Genomic DNA, 23,496 nt, shown 5'->3' on the forward strand with positions numbered 1-23,496 from the left:
TTTCTTTCTTTCTTGCTTGCTTGCTTGCTTTCTCTTTCTTTTTCTCTTTCTTTCTTTTTCTTTCTCCTCTTCCCTCCCTCCTTTCTTTTTCTTTCTCTCTTTCTTTCTCTCCCTCCCTCCCTCTTCTCTGTCTTTCTTTCTTTCTCTTTCTCTTTCTCCTTCCTTCCTTCCTCCCTCCCTCCTCCCTTCCCTTCCCTCCCTTTCCTTCTTTCCTTTCTTCTTCCCTCCCTCCCTTCCTCCCTTCTTCCCTCCCTCCCTCTCTCCCTCTCTCCCTCCCTCCCTCTTTCCTTCCCTCCCTCTCTCTCTCCCTCTCTCTCCCCCTCGCTCTCTCTCTGTCTCTCTCTCTTTCTTCCATTTTTGAGACGGAGTTTCACTCTTGTTGCCCCAGGCTGGAGTGCAATAGTGCCATGTCAGCTCACTGCAACCTCCACCTCCCAGGTTCCAGCAATTCTCCTGCCTCAGCCTCCCGAGTAGCTGGGATTATAGGTGCCTGCCACCACGCCCAGATAATTTGTGTATTTTAGTAGAGACAGGATTTCATCATGTTGGCCAGGCTGGTCTTGAACTCCTGACCTCAGGTGATCCGCCTGCCTCGGCCTCCCAAAGTGCTGAGATTACAGGCATGAGCCACCGCGCCTGGCCTATTTCTTTTTTTTCTTTTCTTTTCTTTTCTGTTTTTTTTTGTGAGACAGAGTCTCACTCTGTCACCCAGGCTGGAGTGCAGTGATGCGATCTGGGGTCACTGCAACCTCTGCCTTTCAGGTTCAAGCGATTCTCCTGCCTCGGCCTCCTGAGTAGCTGGGATTACAGGCGTGCGCCACTGTGCCCGGGTAATTTTTTGTATTTTTAGTAGAGATGAGGTTTCGCCATGTAGCCAGGCTGGTCTAGAACTCCTGACCTCGAGTGATCCACCCACCTTGGCCTCCCAAAGTGCCGGGATTATAGGCATGAGCCACTGTGCCTGGCCTAATTTTCTTCCTTTCAACTCTTAAAAACAAAAAACAAAACTTTCTCCTGTGTTCCAAGTTGGTCTGTTCACTGGGTTCAGGCCTAGGAAGAAACACGAAGTGCAGAGTCACAGACTTTGGCCCTGCAAGAGAGAGCCCGACTCACTTGGGGACTCACTTGCAAAACTGGTTTTGTGTTATAAGCATGAAGCAGAAGTGGGGGTGGGAAGGGCAACTGGGAGACCAGAGGTTCAACTGCATTTCACAGAATCCAGAATGTCTGATACTGTCTACTTTTCAGGGTCACGAAAACCTAACCCCTTAGGTTCTGGTCCCAGCTCTGCCATCTGTCTGTCTGTGAGCTCTCCATTCAATTATTTTTCTCTCTGGTCCTCAGTCTCCCAATATGCAAAATGTGAATTTTCACAAAGTGAACATACCCATGCAACCAGCACGCAGACCAAGAAAAAGAACAACTTCCAGAACCCTCCACAGCCTGTCCACTTCCAGTCACTTACCACCAAAAAGGTAACTATCTTGACTTCAAATTGCATAGTTTTACTTGTTTTTGAACTGTATATAAACAGAATAATATAGCAGGCACTCTTTTATGCCTTGCTTCTTTTGCTCAAAATTGTATTTGATACATCTATGTTGCTATGTGTAGTTGTAGTTAATCCACTCTCACACCTTTAATATTCTATTATATAAATAGACCACATTTTACTGTTGATGAACATTTGGGTTATCTCCAATTTTGTTTATTACACTTCTTTTTTCTTTTTTTTGGAGACAAGAGTCTCGCTCTGTCGCCTAGGTTGGAGTGCAGTGGCGCCATCTTGGCTCACTGCAACCTCCCACCTCTCAGGTTCAAGCGATTCTCCTGCCTCAGCGTCTCAAGTAGCTGGGATTACAGGTGCCTGCCACCACGCCCGGATAATTTGTGTATTTTAGTAGAGATGGGATTTCATCATGTTGGCCAGGCTGGTCTTGAACTCCTGAGCTCAGGTGATCCACCCACCTCAGCCTCCCAAAGTGCTGGGATTACAGGCATGAGCCACCATGCCTGGCCTTATTACATATATCGTAAAATGCTGCTATGGACGCTGTTGAACATGTCTCTTATGAACATAGGTACTGTTGGGTAAATATTGTTGGGTAAATACCTAGGTGTGGAATCACAGGGTCATAAGGTATGCATATGTTCAGCTTTAGTAGATAGGGCCAGACCTTTTTTTTTCTTTCTTTTTTTTTTTTTGGAGATAGGATCTCCCTCTGTAGCCCAGGCTGGAGTGCAGGCCAAACATGGCTCACTGCAGCCTCCAACTCCTGGACTCAGGCAATCCTCCTGCCTCAGCCTCCCAAGTAGCTGGGACCACGAGGTGTGTCACCACGCCCTGCTAATTTTATTTTTATTTTTTAGTAGAGATATGGTCTCACTGTGTTGCCCAGGCTGGAGCTAGACATTTTGTTTTCTTTCTTTCTTTCTTTCTTTTTTTTGTTCTTGTGGAGCCAGGCATTTTGAACGGATGTACCAGTAATATCTGAGAGTTCCAGTTGTTCTACATTCTCAACACTTGACATTGTGCCATTGTCCTTGTAATATTAGGCATTTTTAGGCATTTTTTTTTTCGAGATGGAGTCTTGCTCTGTTGCCCAGGCTGGAGTGCAGTGGCATGATCTCGGCTAACTGCAACCTCCGCCTCCTGGGTTCAAGCAATTCTCCTGCCTCAACCTCCTGAGTAGCTGGAATTACAAGCGCGCACCACCACACCTGGCTGTTTTTTTGTGTGTGTGTTTTTAGTAGAGACGGGGTTTCACCATGTTGGCCAGGCTGGTCTCGAACTCCTGATCTTGTGATCCACCCACCTCGGCCTCCCAAAGTGCTGGGATTACAGGCATGAGCCACTGCGCCCAGCCAGTATTAGGCACTTTTGTGGATGTATTGTGGTATCTCATTGTGGTTTTAAGTTGAATTTCTCCACTAATGAAGATAACACTTTTTCATATATGTATTGGTTTTCATTTTTTATTTACATAGCCACACATGAATATATCCTTGTTACATATAATAGATGAATAGAAATAATACATATAAAGCTAAAGTCCCTCTAAAATGAATCCCTTCACTAGTTTTATTTTTAATTGAAAAAAAATTTTTTTGTAGCAATGGGGTCTTGCTTTGTTGTCCAGGCTGGTCTTGAACTCCTGGTCTCAAGCAATCCTGCCACCTTGGCCTCCTAAAGCACTGGGATTACAGGTGTGAGCCACCATGCCCAGCTCCTTCCCGAGTTTTGAGCACTGGGCTTGGAGTTAAGAGACCTGAATTCCAGCCTTGGTCTGCCACTGACTAGATTGCTGTCGGATTTTGGACAGGTCACCTCTCTGGGTCTGTCTCCCCATCTATAAAATCAGAGTGTTTAACTAGATAGTCTCTAAGGATCTTTTTTCTTTAATATTCTGACCACTGTTTCTGTGATCCTAAGAACCTCCATTAGGTAAAAATGGCCATTTGCCTTACTATCCATTCTCTCCATCTTCCTTAGTAACTGAACTCCTGAGTTTTAGTTAAGCATATGGCTGGCCCACTAGACTATTTCCAGCCTCCCTTACAACTGGGCATGACCATGTGACTAATTTGAGACAAGGGTGTGTAGACAGAAATGATGTGTGCAACTTTTGGGTCATGACTTTATAAAGAAGGGTCATGCCCTCCACTTGCTCTTCTCTTCCTGCTGGCTGGAAAGAGGACCTGATGATGGGAACTGGCCCAGCCATTTGTTTTGTTTTGTTTTGTTTTTGAGATAGGGTCTCACACTGTTTCCCATGCTACAGTGCAGGGGCGCAATCACGACTCACTGCATCCTTGACCTCTTGGGCTCGCTCCTCCCTCAGCCTCCTGAGTAACTGGGACCACAAGCATGCGCCACCACACCCAGATAATTCTGTATTTTTTGTAGAGACGTGGTTTCCTCATGTTGCCTAAGCTAGTCTCAAACTCTTGCACTCGAGTGATCCACCCATCTCAGCCTCCCAAAGTGTTGGGATTACAGATGTGAGCCACTGTGCCCAGTACCAGCCATCTTTGTTCATGAGATGGAGGCCAAGATATGTTGATGATGACAGAACAAGGCAAGAGCTGAGACCCCTCACAACATATCGCTGACATATCAGCCCTGGATTGCTTAGAAGTAAATTTTCATCTCAAGCTATCATTATTTCGGCTTTTGTTATATCCACTGAACCTGAATCCTGATTAATACAGAGTGACTGAAGAATGACTTTTTTTTTTTTGAGACAAAGTCTGACTCTGTTGCCCAGGATGGGGTGTAGCGGCACGATCTCGGCTCACTGCAACCTCTGCATCCCGGGTTCAAGTGATTCTCCTGCCTCAGCCTCCCAAGTAGGTGGGACTACAGGCGCCTGCCACCATGCCCGGCTAATTTTTTGTAGTTTTAGTAGAGATGGGGTTTTGCCATGTTGGCCAGGCTGGTCTTGAACTCCTGACCTCAAGTGATCCGCCTGCCTTGGCCTCCCAAAGTGCTGGGATTACAGGTGTGAGCCACCACGCCCAGCTTCAAGAATGACTTTAGATTGGGTGTTGGGTCAGGTTTCTCGGAGGAAGGGACGCTTTGAGCTAGATCTTAACAAGAGAGACAGCCATATAGATTTAGGGGAAAAGCATTCCAAGCCAAGGAGGCCACAGGTGCAAAAGCTCAGTCCAAGACAGCATTCTGTGTAATGAGGCCTACCTGGTCAATCGTGGCGCCCCCATCTCCCATCCCATTGTTTACAGTGACTGAGCCAAGAGTGGACCATGTGGCCTGAACAGGCCCAATCAGAGACCTCGAGATTTGCTGTGTGAGTGATGGGACAGAAAGGCTCTTTCTCTGGGATTACAAATCTTAATGACTATTTAAGCCTAGAATTATTGAGGATCATGTTGCTGGCAAGTGGCAAAAACCCACCTGAGTATAAAGCTGGGGCAAACACAGACGAGTTAGAAAGGGACAGAGTCCTCCATGGGGTTTGACCCTGGGTCCAACCACACTTGTCCTTATTTCAATCCAGTTATGAAAACCCATTATGTCCTTCTTCGCTACTGAACTGGATTTCCATCACTTGCAACCAAGTAGGTGCCTGGTCTCCCCCTATAACTGGGGCTAATTGTAGATGGTCCCCGAACTATGATCATTCAACTCACAATTTTTGACTTTACAACAGTATGAAACAAGACATTCAGTAGAAACTGTACTTCAGATATTGAATTTTGATTCAAAATTCTTTATAACTTTATTACAATATAGATTTTGTGTTGGATAGTTTTGCCTACTGTAGGCTAATGTAAGTGTTCTGAGCATGTTTAAGGCAGGCTAGGCTAAGCTATGTTTGGTAGGTTAGGTATATTAAATACATTTTTGACTTATGATCATATTTTCCACTTATGATGGGTTTATCAGGATGCAAACCCATCACATAAATGGAGGGATATCTGTAAAACATTGTTAGACGTATAATTTTACTGCTGATTATTGGGAGGTGGTATGGCACAGTGGTTAGGGGCAGAGGCCTTAGAGTTGGACTACATGGGTTCAAATCCCAGCTTGGCTGTTTTCTGTGTGGTTCTAACCCAGTTCTGCCAAAACTTGTTGAGTGGCCTTAGGTGAGTCACATAAACTCTCTAGATATAGCTTCCTCATTGCAAAATGTCTCAAGCTAAGTTTAGTATTCTCCCTCCACCCTGACCCTGCTTCTGTTCCTCTTTCAGGCTGTCCCATCTCAGTAAATGGCCCATCAGCCACCCAGAAGGTCAAGCCAGATTCATCCTTCACATCTAATCTACCTTCTAAACACATCCACAATCCATTCCCCTTTCTCCATCCCCACTGTCCCCGCTCCAGTCCATGCCATCAAGACTTTTCATTTGCACTTTGCCACAGAGCTGTTAAAATACTTTTACAAACTGCAAATTTGATTGAGTCACTCTGAAAAGGTGAATGTGGCCCTTGACCTCTGCATGGTTTGGTCCTGGTCTGTCTCTCTCCACTCAGTTCAGGCCATCCTCTCAGTGCTCCAGACAGGCTAGCCTTGCATTCCTCCAGCTAGAAGGAGCCCCAGGGCCTTTGCACAACTCCTCCCTCTCCCTGGAATGCTCTTCCCCAATTGTCTTAGCTTGATGGCTCATCCTTCAGGTCTAGGCTCAAATGTCAGTTCTTCAGGGAAGTATTTTCTGATCCTTCAAAGCAGGTCAGGTCCTGGTGACCTCCTCCACAGCACCTGTCACCACATCACTGGTGCATGTCTGCCTCCTTCCCAACTACCGTTTCAAGAGAGGCCCCTTCCCTGTTGTTCTTTGTCTCAGACCCCTTCTTTCCTTCAAAGCACTTATCACAATTTGTAACTGCTTTATTTCTTTGTTTTCTTCTTAGCTGTCTCCCCTATTCTCTTTGTATAATCTCTATGAAGAGACAAGCTGAGGTCTGTCCTGCTGTATTCCCAGGACCCAGCACTGAACCTACGTACAGAGCAGAGATTCTCAAAAAGTATCTCTTGAATAAAAAGTGTTTGTGGTGGTGGCATCTCTAGCAGTCAGGAACTCCCTCTTTGCCTCTGAGTTTTGATCCTCAGGCAGTATTTCTGCTGGTTAATGAGTAATTCTTCTCTGGGTTTATGGTTCAGAGTAGAATAGGAGACCTCAGGCAGCCTGGCAACCTCCGGCCTTGTGGGAAATGCCTTCCAGTGGAATTGCAGCAAATTTCAACTCTAACCCAGGGATATTGATCTAGGCCTCATTCCCACACCCAGCTCTGCTGCCAGAAGCATTCCAAGGCTTCTCATGCCCCAAGATCTCACTGCTCTCTTCTTCCCTAATGCTCCAAGACCCTCTCCCAGCCAGGCCCCAAAGGCTGTGCCCCCGACGCCAGGTTGCTTTCAAGCTGAAGCCACACCAGAGGAAAAAGCTGAGGGTGGCAAAGGTGAGCCTCACGGCTGACCCAGGGGAGGGGTGGGGAAGCTTGGGAGAGCTCATAGGATGCAGCTGCGAGTTACAAGAGTTAGCATGCTGGCAAAACCACCCAGGGCTGCTGGGCCCTGCTAGCATGTGAGCAGGAAGAGGGCATGAGGGCACAGTTCTAAAAGCAGCATTTACTTTGGTTTTCACTTCTCTGAGGCCCCGGGAACATTTTAAAGTTCTAGTTCTTGGGCCTGGCACGGTCTCCATCATTCCTCCTTCAGCCACTGCAGCAGCTGCGGTGTGTAGTAGGTGATGATGATGTCAGCACCTGTGTTGGGAGAGATGCAGAAAGTTGCTGGGGGGACGGTGATCAGCTCTGAGCACACCTTCTGCGATGCGAAGGCCAGGCGGGGAAGAAGGCTGCCATGAAGAGGCACAGCCTGTGGGCACACCACATGAGACAGAGCCCGGCTTTGGGCAATTCTATTTCTTGGGCAACTCATTTACTCTTTTGGGGCCTCAGTTTACCAAAGAATAAAATGCACAGTAAAGGAAATAGGTAAGAGGCAAGTTCCTTCCCATGCTGGTGTGCAATTCTAACAAAATGAGCCCCCTTTATGGAGTGATATTACCTCATTTAATCCTCAAGACAACCACGCACCAGGTATCTTATCCCCAGTTATCCAGTTATGGGTGAGGACACTGAAGTTCAGAGAAGTGGCTTGCCCACGTTCTCACAACCAAAAATGAATGAAGGGCTCTGCTTGCTTCACCGGGCCGTGTTCTATGCTGCAGTTCCATATCTCTTCCTCAATGTGTGTCTGTTTAGATCACTAGTAATTCCTGGAATAAGACTCCAAGCTCTTAGGACTTCGTTCCCCGATCTAGGCAGAGTGCTTATCAGTCCCTGTGGTGCAGGTCAAAACACCCCACCCCTGCCTGCCTACCTGCTCTGCGGAAGGCAGTCATGGCCTCCAGTACGGCAGCCTTGAGATCAAATGCCCCAGCCTGGGCTCCATGCCACAGCATGGCAAACTCTCCAGAGACGTGGTACACGGCGAGAGGGAGGTCGGGGTGCTGCAGGGAAGCAGACAGGGAGACAGGCTGAAATGGAGGGTGGATGTGGCTCTGGGAGCGTCCCTTCCCCCCTGCTCAATCTGTGACCATCTTGAGCCCCGTGTCCTGGGTTACTGCGGCTGGCAGCCTGGCCCACTCTTGAACTGTTAGAGCAGGGCTGTTTGAGGCTCCTGCAAGCCCTGACATAGAAGGCCACGATGGTTCCTGGGCAGGGAGGGGGAGGAGAGGATGCGTGTTCAAGGGCAAACTGCTTCCGACTCTGAGATTCCAGAGTCTGTGAAAAACTCTGTCCCAGCCCCCTGAGCCCCCTTTGCCTCGGACCTGTGCTCACCTTGTCCTTTACCTCCCGCACGATGTCCAGGTAGGGCATTCCCGGCTTCACCATGAGCATGTCTGCTCCTTCCCGTACATCCCGGTCCTAAGGGATGAGGGTAGAGTGTGGGTGGTGCCTGGGAGGGGGCTGAGGGTGGGGCTCAAGTCCTAGTCACTCACCACAGCTCGGAGAGCCAGGCCTCGTGCTCCAGGGGGCAGCTGGTAGCAGCGGCGGTCCCCAAAAGCTGGGCTTGACTTAGCCGCATCCCTGCAAAGCAGAGTCGTCAGGGTGGGCTCCAGCTTTGGGCCAAAGGGCCAGGGCTTTAACAGCAGACCCCTGCCCACCCCTGCTCACCGGAAAGGGCCATAGAAACAGGAAGCAAACTTGGCACTGTAGCTCATCACTGACACCTATGGGGAGACAATGGGGGTCTTGACTTATTCGGCCCTTGCCAGGTGTCCCAGGGTGATGTGGCAGGGAGAGAAAGAACCTAGGCTGGGAAGGACACTGCCTGTGTTCTGGTCCTGTTGGAGTGCTGGGCTTGATTTCCCTGTCAGAGGCCTAGAGGTTGACATGGTTCCCCAAAGCCTCATCCAGCACTGTCTTCAGTTCTGTGATTCTTTTTTTTTTTTTTTTTTTGAGATGGAGTCTAGCTCTGTCGCCCAGGCTGGAGTGCAGTGGCATGATCTCAGCTCACTGCCTCCTGGGTTCAAGCGATTCTCCTGCCTCAGCCTCCCCAGTAGCTGGGATTACAGGTGCCTGAAACCACGCCCAGCTAATTTTTGTGTTTTTAGTAGAGATGGGGTTTCACCATGTTGGCCAGGCTGGTCTTGAACTCCTGACCTTAAGTGATCCACCTGCCTCAGCCTCCCGAAGTGCTGGGATTACAGGTGTGAGCCACCACGCCCGACAGTTCTGTGATTCTTAGCAGACACGGGGGCAGGGCTAGTGCAGACTATCTCCTGCCGGCCCCGTGCTGCATTCCCTGCCCTTACCCTGTTGCCAAGTCCATGTGCCATCAGGGCCTCTTTGATGGCTTCCACGCGTCCATCCATCATGTCCGACGGGGCTACCACCTGACATCCTGGGGGGCAGAGGGTGGCCTTCAGAACTCTGGGACCTCCTAGCCACTCTGCCACCTCCCTGACCCAGAGGTGCCCATCCCTGCTGGTGGTTCACTCACCTGCCTTGGCATACGCCAATGCCACCTCAGCCAGCCGCTGGCGGCTCTCCTCAGCCCGGAATGCTCCATTTTCACTCAGGAGCCCTGCAGGACAGATGACTGGGTTTTGGGGAGCACCTTGGGCCCTGGCCTGTCCCCACCCTGGTGAGAAGTGGGCAGTAGGAGTGTGGGTGGCAGCAGGGCTGGTGGGAGGAAGGGAACTCACCGCAGTGACCATGGGAGGTATAGGGACACAGGCAGACGTCACAGGCCACCAGGAGGCTGGGGAAGGTCTTCCTCAACAGATGGATTGCCTCAATAGCTGGGGACTCCTCGGAGTCAGCTGCGGAACCCCGCTCGTCCTAGGGGCAGGGGAGGGACAAAGCAGTGTGTCTATTACATGTAGCTTTGGAAGGCAGGACGGCAGCCATCACAGAGCATAGCCCTGGCCTTCTCCTTCATCATCACAGCCCCTGGATAAGGAAGCACAGAGGACTAACCCTACATGGGTGCTGACTTAAGGGCAAGGACCATGTCCATTCACCTGTGGCCCCAGGGCCAGCACAATGTGGGAGTGAGGATGCAGTCAGTGTGGACCCTCAGTCCACCCTCGCCCAACCTCCCTTCCTTTTTCTGTTTTTATTGGAGACAGGGTCTTGCTCTGTCGCCCAGGCTAGAGTGCACTGGCGCGATTTTGGCTCACTGCAGCCTCCACTTTTTGGGCTCAAGCGATCCTCCCACCTCTCCACCTCCCGAGTAGCTGGGACTACAGGCACATACCACCACACCCAGCTAACTTCTGTATTTTTTGTAGAGATGGGTTTTGCCATGTTGTCCAGGCTGGTCTCAAAATCCTGGGCTCAAGTGATCCACCCACTTTGGCCTCCCAAAGTGCTGGGATTACGGGCGTGAGCGCAACCTCCCTTCTTAGCCCTTCCTTTGATTCTTCACCTTGGGAACTCTGCTGGGGACGCCAAAGATCAAGACACAGCGTAGGCCCTCTTCCACCAAGGGCCTCAGCATCTCTTCCAGCCGGTTCACACCATACCTGTGTGGGTGTGGGTAGAGGGGTTGAAGGAAGGCAGGTCCCAGGCAAAGGTCCTCCGGACCCCACCACACTGTGCCTCTGTTAGAAACCAAGCTGCATATGGCACCAGGAGGGCTCAAGCCCCCAGGACAGGAAGGGGCAGGGATGCATCCACTAAATAGGAGGGAAGACCGAGGCCTTGAGCAGCAGAGCTCTGGAATTCGGCTGTGGAAGGCTCCTTCGAGGCCCTCTTTTTGAACTCCCATCTGCAGTTCAGCTCCCTTCTGCAACAGCCTCTGCCACGACGCCTTGGGTGATGGGTAGCTCTTTACTTTATGGGGCTGCCCCTTCCGCTGTGGAACAGCTCTGGCCCCGGGGAAACCCTTTCCTCTACTGAGCTAATGTCTCTGCCTGTCCGCATCTTCTACTTCCTAGGTCTGCTTCTGCCTCCCAGCACTTCCACCTGTGGAATCTCTCCCTCCACCACCCCCTGGCCCCCCAACTCCACGTCTCCTACCTGGCCACTCCTGGGAGGCTGGCGATAGGCTGTATGTCATCAGGAACATCCCTGCAAGAGCGGGGGTGGGATATGGATTGGTGGCTGTGGGAAGGGCCAGTGGTGAGGGGGCGACTGAGAGGGATGGTTGGGAAGCAGGGAAGAAATATGGAAGTAAGGATGGTGGGAGAAGGATGGGATCCAGTGCCTGGCTTCCCTGCCTGGCCAAGCCCAGGGCCTGAAATAATAATAGGAACAACAAGAATAACAGTGACAACACTAGCTAAAAGAACGGTAATTACAGGAAGGAATTAAGTGGTTAAGAACTTGGATTCTGAATTCGGCAGGTCTTTGCTTTCTATCCCAGCCGCTTACTGCTTGGGTGACCGTGGCCAAGTTCTATCATCTCTTTGAGCCTTAGGCCTTCATCTGTATCATGCGTGGTTAATTCATTCATTCAACAAATATTTATTGAGTACTTATTATGTGCCAAGTACTGTTCTAGGCCCTGATGATACAACAGTGAACAAAATAGACAAACATCCCCGCCCTCATGGAGCTGATGTTCTAGAGAATAGCTACTCCTTCTTCATACAAATGCTCTCAGAATTGAATGAGATAATGTGTGTAGGTGCTTAGCATAGTACCTCGTACATAGTAAGTACTCAGTAAATGTCTGCGTTATTATTAACAATCACGACTGCCATCTCTTACAGGTACATAGCACTTTACAACCTACAGAGCACCTTCTCAGCTTCTGTCTTATTGCAAGAGCTCAGGAATGGCAGGCAACGGTTATTCTTCTAATTTTCCAAATGGGATGAATGAGTTCTTTCAAAGTTTGTTTAGTTCCTAAGATTCCTGTCCTTAATCCAAATAGGCTGCTTCCAGTACCTTGAATTTCAAGCTGACAGCTCACTTTGCCACCCCCAGCAATAGTGATGCCCGCTCCAGTCAACACTCCCTCCCCAACCCCAACCAGCAGAGCAGAGGCCTGGCCCATTCTTGGAGACTCACGTGACAAAGATGGGGTAGATGAGGTTGGAGGCATTGAGCGTGGTGGTGGCTGTCTGCCAGGCCCGAAGCAGTGGGTGGAAGTAGCCGCTGTGCAGAACAGACTGGGGCTGCATGGTGTGGGCCAGTGGGCACAGGGGCATCAGTTGGTTGGAACTGAGGGCTCCTGGGGCATTGGCTGCAGGCTGTCTGTGGGGGTGATGGGTGGCACATGAGACATAGTACCTGTCCTCAGGAGATGGTCACATCTGGAAGACAGCTCTTCCAGATTCCTGCCTCCCCTCTCTCTAGCCCAATGCTACTCACAGCATGGTTCACCAATCCCTGCTGGTCAACAAGGTAAGTTGAGAAATGAAAGTAAGTCTTTAGAAACTTTCATGACAATCAGAATCTAATGATATAAAATTTGGGCTTGTATTTTATGTGACTGCTTTTTGTTCATTATTATCTTTTAAAGTAAACCTCTGAGCAAGCAATGACTGTTTAAAAAAAATTATTTTCTTTCTTTTTGTTTTCAGACAGGGTCTCTGTCGCCCAGGCTGCAGTGCAGTGGTGCAATCTCGACTCACTGCAGCCTTGACCTCCCGGGCTCAACTGTTTCTCCCAACTCAGCCTCCCAAGTAGCTGGGACTACAGGTGTGCACCACAACACCCAGCTAATTTTTGTATTTTTTGTAGAGATGGAGGTCTTGCCATGCTGCCCAGGCTGGTCTCGAACTCCTGGGCTCAAGCAATCTGCCTGCCTCGGCCTCCCAAAGTGCTGGGATTACAGGTGTGAGCCATGGTGCTTGGCCAAAAAAATAATTTTCTAGCGGGGCATGGTGGCTCACGCCTGTAATCCCAGCACTTTGGGAGGCTGAGGTGGCAGGACTGCTTGAGCCCAGGAGTTCGTGACCAGCCTGGGCAACATGGCAAGACCCTATATCTACAAAAAGTTTAAAAATCAGCCAGGTGTGGTGGTCCACACCTGTAGTCCCAGCTACTCAGGAGGCTAAAGCAAGAGGATCGCTTGAGCCCAGGAGTTCAAGGTTGCAGTAAGCTATGATTGCACCACTGCACTCCAGCCTGGGCGAGAGAGGGAGACCTGTCTCTAAAAAATAATAATAATTTTATTTTGTTGCATTTTATCAAAGAATCAATAAATTGGAAATAGAAAGAAAAAAGAACTAATCTTACCTTATGCATAGTTTAAGAAGCACTGATCTAGCCAACATTTAAACTTTGTTTATTCCACAAAAAATGCCCGTGTTCATGGCAGAACTTTTAGAAAAGTGCAGATAAGCAAAAAGAGAAAAATCCCCTGCAATTCTACCTCTAGAGAAAAGTACTGTTGGCCGGGCATGGCGGCTCATGCCTATAATCTCAGCACTTTGGGAAGCTGAGGTGGGCAGATCACTTGAGGTCAGGAGTTTGAGACCAGCTGGCCAACATGGTGAAACCCCACCTCTACTAAAAATACAAAAAAAATTAGCTGGGCTGGGCGTGGTGGCGCGTGCCTCTAATCCCAGCTAGTGGGGAGGCTGAGGCAGGAGAACTGCTTGAACCCAGGAGGAGGAGGTTGCAGTAAGCCAAGATCACGCCACTGCACTCCAGCCTGGGTGACAGAGCAAGACTTCATTCAAAAAAAAAAGAAAGAAAGAAAAGAGAAAAGTACTTGGGACATGGACTTCTTGTTAGGTACAATGCACACCAATAGGAGAAAATAATACCATTCATGTTAGATAGACAGACACATACACTATGTGTAGAGTGCCACCAAATCTTTTCTAGCCCAAGGAGTTTCCTGGGCTCCACGAGCACAAGCTACACCTTCTTGCTTTCCTCACCTTGTCCCTTTACCTGAAAGGCTGTGCTCTCCCCACAGCCTCCGCACACCCAAATCTACAGGGTTCTCCTTCCCTCTCCCACTGAGGCTTTCTTGTCCAGATTGCAGTCTCTCTTATGTAAGTTATTTGTGGACCTGTCTTATCTCGTGCCAGTAGACAGAGCTTCTGCAGGGCAAGGTCCAGAGTTGGTTCATTTTTGCCTCCCCCACAGTGCTCTGTCACACACTGACCTTGGCACACAGTAAATATTTAATTATGTGAAGTACAAAAATATGTCCCAAATGCCAAATTAGTGGATGCAAGACAGAAGGAAGCTGGGGCATTAACATTTGTTTCTTGAGCACCTACTGTGTGCCAGACCACGCCTGGTATTTTCACAGGTGATTTCTCATCGAGTGGGCACTACAGTCCTGGGAGGCAGTGCATGGAGCCTGACCAGAAGTGAGCCATGGCTCCACTGGGAGTGAGGAGGTCAGAAGAGGCGTATTAGAAGAAGACAGGGGCCGGGCGTGGTGGCTCACACCTGTAACCCCAGCACTTTGGGAGGCCGAGGCGGGTAGATCACTTGAGGTCAGGAGTTTGAGACCAGGCTGGCCAATCTGGTGAAACTCCATCTCTACTAAAAATACAAAAATTATGCCAGGCACAGTGGCTCACGCCTGTAATCCCAGCACTTTGGGAGGCCGAGGCGGGTGGATCACTTGAGGTCAGGAGTTTGAGACCAGCCTGACCAACATGGCGAAACCCCATCTCTACTAAAAATAAAAAAAATTAGCCAGGTATGGTGGCACGTACCTGTAATCCCAGCTACTTCAGAAGCTGAGACAGGAGAATCCTTTGAACTTGGGAGGCGGAGGTTGCAGTGAGCCGAGATCGTGCCATTGCACTCCAGCATGGGCAACAAGAGAGAAACTCCATCTCACAATAAATAAATAAATAGAAATAAAAATAAAAATACAAAAATTAGCTGGGTGTGGTGGTGTGCACCAGTAGTCAGAGTTCCTCTGGAGGCTGAGGCAGGAGAATCGATTGAACCTAGGAGGCAGAGGTTGCAGTGAACCGAGAGTGCACCATTGCACTCTAGCCTGGGCGACAGTGTGAGACTCCATCTCAAAAAAAAAAAAAAAAAAGAAAATGCCAGGGCGTTGAACTTGGTTTTGCAGGATGAGTGGGTTCAGCCTGGTGGAGAGAAGGGGGCCAATATTTCCTTAGGAAGGGAAGAAAGGGGCAAAGGTGCAGAAGGAGGATGGCTGTGGACTGTTCTGAGGAGCTGAGGAGGCAATCAAGGCAAGTGTGTATGGAGGGGGTGGATGAGAGGGGGCCAGGCTGAGGCTGTGGGAAGATTTCTGAGCAGTGGGTAGGGTTAGTGGCCTGGTTGACACCTGGCTTTAGGAAGATCAATCCTGCAGGCTGAGCAGAGCAGACGGGAAGCAGAGGAATGCAGAGGCTGGGGAGGCTGCGGGCAGAGAAGGAAGGGGCGTCTTAAGGCAGCCAACAGGCAGTGTCTTAGGGCGGATTCTCTAGGCCTGCCTGCCTGACCCAAAGGGCAGCGGAGACAGGGACAGGGCAGGAAGAGGGCAGTGGGGAGCTGGGCTTGGAGAGGAGGTGGAGAGCTCTGTTTTAGACACTTCCTTTTGGAGGTGCCTGGGAGACTATCCCATAGCCAAAGGATGGGGAGGGGCGGGGAAGAGCCACAAAAATGGGGGCTGACAGGCCTGAGTCCAACTGCTTTTTGTATGAATGGGACCTCAAGGTCCAGAGAGGGGCAAGGACTTACCCAAAGCCACACAGCGAGTAAAAGGACTAGAACCCTGGTGTGTTAACTCCTAGGTGAACTGGGAGATCCTTTGGTAGGTTGGAGTCAAGTCAGATGTTGAAGCCAGGTCTAATCCCTCTGATTTGCTTCCCAGAAAACCACCTTTGTAACAGGTCCTTGGCTTCTGGAATCCAAAGCTGCATTCCCATGGCCTCAACTCCTCATTGCTTTCAGGAGGCTGAGGGAACAACTGCCTCCTGCTTATCAGAAACAGTGGGGCAGGCCTGCCTAGGAACTGGCTGCCCTTCTCCCCATAGTCTCTTAGGCCCCTTTAGCTGCCCCCAGTCATCTCAGGGGCCCATTTTATCCAGTCTTCCTCCTTGGTAGGATGGGGTTATCACAAGTCACACAGGGGCCAGCCCTGCTGCCACACCCCTGGGTGGGCCAGCCCCATCACCTGACACAGGGGCAGGCCAGGCCTCCCCAATCATGTCTCAACCTCCAAACAGACAATTATTCAGTAGATATGAGGTCCCAGCTGCCCATTTCGTACTTGATTTTGCTCTCATGTCTGCCAGGAGTTTTTTTTCCTTTTCTTTTCTTTTTTTTTTTTGAGACAGAGGCTGGCTCTGTCACCCAGGCTGGAGTGCAGTGGTTCGATCTCGGCTCACTGCAACCTCCACCTCCTGGGTTCAAGCGATTCTCCTGCCTCAGCCTCCCAAGTAGATGGGACTACAGGCACGCATGACCGTGCTTGGCTAATTTTTGTATTTTTAGTAGAGACAGGGTTTCGCCATGTTGGCCAGGCTGGTCTCAACTCCTGACTTCAAGTGAACAACTGGCTCCTGCTTAACAGAAACCCTGGGGCAGGGCTGCCTAGGAGCCTGAGACCGGGGCAGGGTTAGAGTAAAGGGAACAGTCTCACTACAGCAGTCCACTTTGATCTGTTTTTGAATTTTAAGATTCAGAGACAGATTTGATTTGAGAAACGGGTGTTAGTGCTGAAAATATTAAAAGCTTGAAAATTGCCAATCCTGTTTAATCCCTTACACTTTAATGTGGAAAATGGGGTACAGAGAGGCAACGGGACTTTTGGAGATCACAGCGAGTGACATACAGAGCTATAAACTGACCCTGCAGCTCCTGGCTTCTCTTTCAGTGCCCTGATACCTACACCATAGAGTCATTCCATTGTAAGAGGTGCTTAATAAGTGGAGTTTCCCCCTCCACTCTGAGTGGGAAAACACCCCCTGAATCACATATTGGCAGAGCCAAATGCAGGATGGGTTTTGCTTTGCAAAAAGGCCCTTAGAGTTTGGGAGAATTTCACAGACTGGGAGGGCACTTCTCCCAAATCAAGCGAGCTTGCAAACCACAACTTAAATCCCTGTGACATCACCACACTGAAGACAGGAGCGAGCCACCAGGAGGTCCAGCACCTCTGCCCACCCACATCAGACAGGTTAGCTTTGCTGGGACGCAGAGTATAGGGCGGTGCAGAAAGAACCATGTTTCAGGGTCAGACAGTCCCAGGTTTGGTCTATGCTCTGCTGTGTAATTCTGGGCAAAGTCATTGACTTTTCAGTGTTCATTTCATAATCTACAAAATAGGCATGATATCTCTAACTTGCAAGGCTGTGGAGATTATTGATAGGGATGAGGTAGGTGTCTGGCACCATGTAGCTGCACAGTAAACATGTAGCTAATTTTATTACTATTAGGAGTGCGGCTGGGTTTCCAGATGTCCTGGCACAGCTCTGTGCCTTCTGCACCTCACCAGATGGGAATATGCGCTCAAACCCTTGTGGGCCACAGGGTTTTCCAAGATTTCTGAAGTGGAGTCCCTGCCTTCCAGCAGGTTATGTGGTGGAGGAAAAACAAAATAATCACCACCTGGCTGCCAGCGTAGGGGGTGGACCAGGTGCTGTCAGAGGGACTGTGTCTCTGAGTCAAGGGTGGTTTCATGGAAGAGGGGACAGTGAAGGATAAGAGTGTTTCAGATTTAGGCCGGGCGCGATGGCTCACGCCTGTAATCCTAGCACTTTGGGAGGCCGAGGCGGGTGGATTACGAGGTCAGGAGATTGAGACCACGGTGAAACCCCATCTCTACTAAAAATACAAAAAAAAATTAGCCGGGCGCGGTGGCGGGCGCCTGTAGTCCCAGCTACTCCGGAGGCTGAGGCAGGAGAATGGCGTGAACCTGGGAGGCGGAGCTTGCGGTGAGCCAAGATTGCGCCACTGCACTCCAGCCTGGGCGACAGAGTGAGACTCCGTCTCAAAAAAAAAAAAAAAAAAAAAGTGTTTCAGATTTAATATGAAAGTATCTCCTCCTATGGAAGGCAACATCCCCAAACTGGGAGTAATTGAAGTTGGGCCCTGAGCGCTGCCACCAGGAGGGGCTAAGAGACTCATGTGCCACCCCCAACCCCCCCAAGTTATACTATGCTGAGGATTCCAGAGGCTGTGGGTCTTGGCACAGAGGGTTAGGACCTGCTGCCAGCCTTGGCAGGCTCTGCCACTGGCCAGGGATGAGGCAGTCAGGAGAGCCAGCTAGGTAGAAGGTGGCCAGAACTGAGAAATCCAAAGCCCCACAAAGGCCCAGGAGAGCGGCTGTCATGCAGTTCTGAAAAGAGATGAAGTGTTTATTCAGCCAACCCACATTTCTTGAATATCTACTATGGGCCTGCTGAAGTGCTAGACACAGGGATTAAAGAGAAGAATGAGACCCCAGCCTTGCCCTGGGGCTTTGAAGAGCCTGATCGCCTCTGGGGTTAGCCATTTAGACATAGGAGAAGCTGCCATTCCCAGAATCCTAGAATATCTTGGCTAAGAGGCTTCTTAAAGTTTGCTGATCGTATCACTGAAGCAAGGGTGAAACTGGGCTGAGAGAGGGGTAGACACAGGCCCAGGATCACGCAGTGGGTCAGCGGCAGATCTGGGGGAAGGTCTCCAGCAGCCCAGTCCTCAGTGCCCACCATGACTCCTCCATACTTTAAGGATAGATATCAAATCTGTTTCCCAGCAGGTTGGGCTTGTGGAGAGCTTTGGGTGAGCCAGACTCTGGGCCTGGCTGCTGTTGGCAGCAGGATGGTTAAGTGTGTGGGCTCTGGAGTCTGATAGATGTGGGTACAAATCCTAGTTCTGTAGCTTTCTAGTTGTGTGACCTCAGTTTCTTCGTTTAGTAAATGGGGACTAGAACCCACCTCAATGGGTTGTTGTAAGAAATGAATGGGTCAGGCCGGATGTGGTGGCTCACGCCTGTAATCCCAGCACTTTGGGAGGCCGAGGCGAGCGAATCACCTGAGGTCGGGAGTTCGAGACTAGCCTGACCAACAGGGAGAAACCCCATCTCTACTGAAAATACAAAAATTAGCTGGCGTGGTGGCACACGTCTGTAATCCCAGCTACTTGGCAGGCTGAGGCAGGAGAATCGCTTGAACCCGGGAGGCGGAGGTTGCAGTGAGTGGAGATCGCGCCACTGCACTCCAGCCTGGGCAACAAGGCGAAACTCCGTCTCAAAAATAAATAAATAAATAAAATAAATGAATGGTCAATGCACGCAACGCTTAGTACAAAACGGCTGTTATTGTTTTCACCTCCCTACCCCCCCACCAACCACCACCCGCACCTCGGGCTCTGCCTCGATGGAGTCTGCCCAAGCAGTATCCGAGAGGGTGAACCCCAGAGAAGAGGCGCGAAGCTCCGAACCCGGGCCCCCAACCCCGGCTGGAGCGGGACAATCCAGCCCAAACAGATGCTCCACGGGACTCCGTGCACGGCTGCACCGCCAGGGCTTCAGGCGCACAGCACAATCTGGGGACGCAGGACTCTTGGTGCCACAGTCCCCGCCTCGCCCTGGAGCCGCCCTCCAAGCCCGCCATCTCCCCGCATCCAGCCCCCGCTCACCTGCCTCCCTAAGGGCTCCCGGCCGCTGCTCCTCTCACCGCTGTCTCCCGCCCAGGTCTCCCAGAGACCGCGTAAGAGCGGGGGGGGCTCACCCGGAAGCAGCTTCCCCACGGCCCGCCCCCTCCACAGTCCAGGCCACGCCCCCTGAAGGAGCTCTTCTGGGGGGCTCCTCCGCTCCAGCCGCGGCCCCGCCCACACGCAACCTGGCCTAGCCAATTGGGTGTGTCAAGGGCCTGGAGGGCCCGCCCGTCCCCGCTCCGGGCCCTGCGCCTGTGCAGCGAACCGCAGGAGGGAGGCCACGAGGGGGCGCAGGAACCGCGTGGGAGGGTCCCAGGGTGTGAGCCGGCCTCGGAGGCGGTTACAGCCCAGGGTTCACTTCACAGCATTCCTTTTCCCAGCCTAGGGCAAACTTGGCTCTGTTTAATGGCTTGGTGAAAGAATAATTGGATGTCAAAGCCGTTAAAACAGCACCATTATGCCTAACACAGTATTAGCTAAGTCCATTCTTGCGGACTAAGCTAAAGTTGTTGAGTTCAGCGCCAGGCTTCCAAGTTTTCAGAGAAAATTTGTACCAACGTCATTTATTTATCAGGGTACGGCAATGCTATGAGTTGAGAGATGTGATGTGAAAGACATGGGCGTTTAGGAAAACTCCAAGTCTTGATAGGGGCATCAGACCTATGGTAGGTACAATGATAGATCCGATCAAATGTCTGTATGGAGATTGGAGATGTGCAGAGGCAAGAGGGATCTGGTGAGGCTTATGGGACCTGGGTAAACTAGTAGGATTAGATGGGTAAAATAGCGATCGGGTATCATCGCCCTAGCGAAGGAATGCCTTTCAAGTCGTTCTTCAGGGATTATTGAAAAGTTGACTTTGAAATGTAGAGGACATTAGTGGGTTACATTACACTTATCCTCAGATTTTATTTCTCAGCCCGGTTCGGTGGCTCACGCCTGTAATCCCAGCACTTTGGGCGGATCTCTTGAGGTCAGGAGTTCGAGACCAGCCTGACCAACATGGTGAAACCCTGTCTCTACTAAAAATACAAAAAATTAGCCGGGCGTGGTGGCGGGCTCCTGTAATCCCAGCTACTCGGGAGGCTGAGGCAAGAGAATCGCTTGAATCCGGGAGGCGGAGGTTATAATGGGCTGAGATCATGCCACTGCATTCCAGCCTGGGTGACAGAGGGAGACTCTGTCTCAAAAAAAAAATTTTTTTTTAAAATTTCTCAAAATCTGTACCCCAAACCTGTTGTATACTTTATATTTTAAATTTAGAGGGCATAGCGGCGTAAGGCTAGGGAAATATGGCACTGCTTAGTTTCCAGCTACTAGAGTTCTGATCTGTATTCAACAAGGAATGGGGTAGAAAGCAAATAATGTTTGCTGTGCATTAAAGAGTCAGGGACAGCACCATGCATTTTACATTCATTTATCTAATCTTGACAGCAACGATGTTACTATTCTCACTTTACGGACTGGGAAAACAATTGCCAGCTAGATTAAATAATTTGCCCCATGTTACATTGGGCTCTTTCTGCAATGCCTGCTAATAACCACGCTCCATAGGGGCAATTATTTGTTTTTTACTAGATTCCCTGCCCGACATTTCTTTCCTGACACCCGTTCCCTCCCTGAGGTTATTGATAACTAAAAATAATTAGAACCATCTAAGAACCCAAATAGAATGGGAAATTTTAAAATGTTGCTGTTTGGTGTAGCCTATTTCCCCCATGTCTTTTCTTGTTCTTGACTGAAAGACCTGTTCCCACTCTCCCCCCAGCCTCCACCTTTTGAAACATTTTACCTTAATCTTTCAGTATTGTGAATGCAATAATATGAATAAATCTTAAGCATATTGTTGAGTAAAAGAAGTGAGACACGAAAGAGTATATAATATGGTTTCATTTATATTAACTACACAATCAAGCAAAATTAAGCTGTGCTGTTAGGACTCAGAATAGTGATTTCCACTGGGGAGATGGGGAGGATTGAAAGGGAGATTAGGCTGAGCGTGGTGGCTCACGCCTGTAATCCTAGCCCTTTGAGAGGCCAAGGCTGGTGGATCGCTTGAGCCCAAGAGTTCAAGACCAACCTTGGCAACATGGCGAAACGGTCTCTATAAAAATTACAAAAATTAGCTGGGCATGGTGCTGGACACCTGTAGTCCCAGCTACTTGGGAGGCTGAGATGGGAAGATTGCTTGAGCCTGGGAGGTCAAAGCTGCAGTAAGCTGTGATCATACCACTATACTCCAGCCTGGGTGACAGAGCAAGATCCTGTCTCCAAAAAAAAAAAAAAAAAAAAAAAAAAAAAAAAAAAAAAAAAAGGCGGCAAGGGGAGACTAAAGAGGTTTCTTTGGATGCAGTTAATGTTTATTGGTCTGGGTGTGAGTTACATGGCTGTGTTTAATTTGTGAAAATTCATTAAGCTCCACACTTATTTGTGTCTTTTAGTATGTATGTTGTGTTTCAATAAAAAATTTAAACTATTCTGAGTGTCTCCTAGGTAGGTATATGGCATTGTGCTAAATGCTGTGAAAAGCATAAAAAAGAAACAAGAAAGAAAGCAGACTGCTGATTGCCAGGGTCTGAGGAAAATGTTTTGAAACTAGATAGAGGTAGTGGTTGCACAACATTGTGAATGTTCTAAATGCCACTGAATTGCTCATTTAAAAGTGGTTAATTCTATGTTCTTTGAATTTCATCTCAGTCTTAGAAAGTGAGTTCACTAGATGCAATGTGGTATTCTGAGTTGGCCCCTGTAATCGAAAAAGGACATAAGTAGAGAAACTGTTGAAATATAAAAAGCTTATTAAAAAAAAAAAAAACGGAGCAAGGCCAAAGTTCATTGGAACAGAATCCCAGTTTTCATAAATTCGTGGTAAGATCTTGAGCAAGTCACTTCTCTCTGAAGAACCTCAATTTCCTATCAGTAAAAATAGGAGGTTAGGCTGCAAAAGTAGCTTTGAATGGGTTGGGACGAGAACCCTCCTACCTCCCGAATCCAAATCAGAATCTCTGGGCATGAAGGGCCATGGTAAAAAAGTGAAACATTACCTTAGCCTAGTAAGGAACTTGAAAAGTCCAGATACCACTACAGTAATGATAGAAGTGTGATGGGGGGAAAACTGGTGGATGATGTCAAAAATTTTTCCCAGTTGTTAAATTCTGTAGTTTTTTTTTTTTTTTTGAGACAGAGTCTTGCTCTGTCACACAGGCTGGAGTGCAGTGGCGCAGTCTCAGATCACTGCAACCTCTGCCTCCCGGGTTCAAGCGATTCTCCTGCCTCAGCCTCCCAAGTAGCTGGAACTACAGGCTACCATGCCTGGCTAATTTTTGTATTTTTAGTACAGAAGGGATTCCCCATATTGACCAGGCTGGTCTCGAACTCCTGACCTCGTGATGAGCCTGCCTCAGCCTCCCAAAGTACTGGGATTACAGGTGTCAGCCACCACGCCCGGCCAAATTCTGTAGTTTTAAAGTAATAGTCCCTATTTTCAGGAAACGTTTTTCTTAGGTAGTCCAAGTTTGGTGATGAATGGGGCAGAATTAACTAAAGCCATATGGAAGAGTTCTTTTGGGGATTCATCGTTGACTAGAGCACACAGCCTTGTTAGAGAGTGGCAGGTTAAAATAGGTAGCAGGGCGAGCCCTTCTCATGCAGGCTTTGAATAATAGGTTTAAGTATAGATTTGATTTAATAGGAAACAAGGAGGGTCTGTAACCCAGCAATGCTCCAGGAAGATCCACGTGCCAAGTAATCCACAGATGAGGCTAGGGGAAGTGGAGATGAGGCAGGGGACTGAGCTTAAAGGAAGCCACAGGAGTTGAGTAGTGTTCATGGAAATTAAGAAAGGATGTTTCTACTGTGAAGGAAAAAGCTATTAGATCTAATGAGTATTGGGGGTTGTATCTTTGTGAAATGTTATTTATAAATTTATAATTTGAAAAAGCTATGTAGATTATATCGATTTGGCCGGGCATGGTGGCTCACACCTATAATCCCAGCACTTT

At 49.3% G+C, this 23,496-nt stretch overlaps 2 protein-coding genes across 9 annotated transcripts in view; one reads left to right on the forward strand and one right to left on the reverse strand.

Moving 5' to 3' along the window:
* The window catches only part of BSPRY (B-box and SPRY domain containing), a 35,042-nt gene extending 31,944 nt beyond the window's left edge, over positions 1–3,098 (forward strand). Inside the window, exon 7 of one of the 3 annotated variants that reach the window (XM_058445202.1) lies at positions 1,345–3,098. In XM_058445202.1, coding sequence (XP_058301185.1) covers positions 1,345–1,479 — 135 coding nt within the window. In that variant the 3' untranslated portion in view covers positions 1,480–3,098. The remainder of the gene's footprint in view (positions 1–1,344) is intronic. The other 2 variants (XM_058445204.1, XM_058445203.1) reach the window with 2 other exon arrangements.
* Positions 3,099–5,215: 2,117 nt separating this feature from the next.
* On the reverse strand, positions 5,216–19,583 carry ALAD (aminolevulinate dehydratase). Of its 6 annotated transcripts, none has more exons than XM_058445207.1 (13): positions 19,478–19,576; positions 14,611–14,733; positions 11,993–12,178; positions 10,997–11,047; positions 10,404–10,500; positions 9,679–9,814; positions 9,474–9,557; positions 9,286–9,374; positions 8,645–8,700; positions 8,470–8,557; positions 8,309–8,395; positions 7,848–7,977; positions 5,216–7,228 (listed from the first exon to the last, which is right to left on the reverse strand). In XM_058445207.1, the coding sequence occupies exons 3-13, from the start codon at positions 12,130–12,132 to the stop codon at positions 7,167–7,169; spliced, it is 1,020 nt and encodes a 339-aa protein (XP_058301190.1). In that variant the 5' UTR covers positions 12,133–12,178; positions 14,611–14,733; positions 19,478–19,576; the 3' UTR covers positions 5,216–7,166. The 6 variants fall into 6 exon arrangements, with proteins under 6 accessions (XP_058301190.1, XP_058301191.1, XP_032020829.1 ...); XM_058445208.1 differs by lacking the exon at positions 14,611–14,733 and adding an exon at positions 15,593–18,194 and having other exon boundaries at positions 19,478–19,575; XM_032164938.2 differs by lacking the exon at positions 14,611–14,733 and having other exon boundaries at positions 19,478–19,583.
* Positions 19,584–23,496: the final 3,913 nt, after the last annotated feature.

Source organism: Hylobates moloch, unplaced genomic scaffold, assembly GCF_009828535.3.
Source record: "Hylobates moloch isolate HMO894 unplaced genomic scaffold, HMol_V3 SCAFFOLD_10, whole genome shotgun sequence".
Lineage (NCBI taxonomy): Eukaryota > Metazoa > Chordata > Mammalia > Primates > Hylobatidae > Hylobates > Hylobates moloch.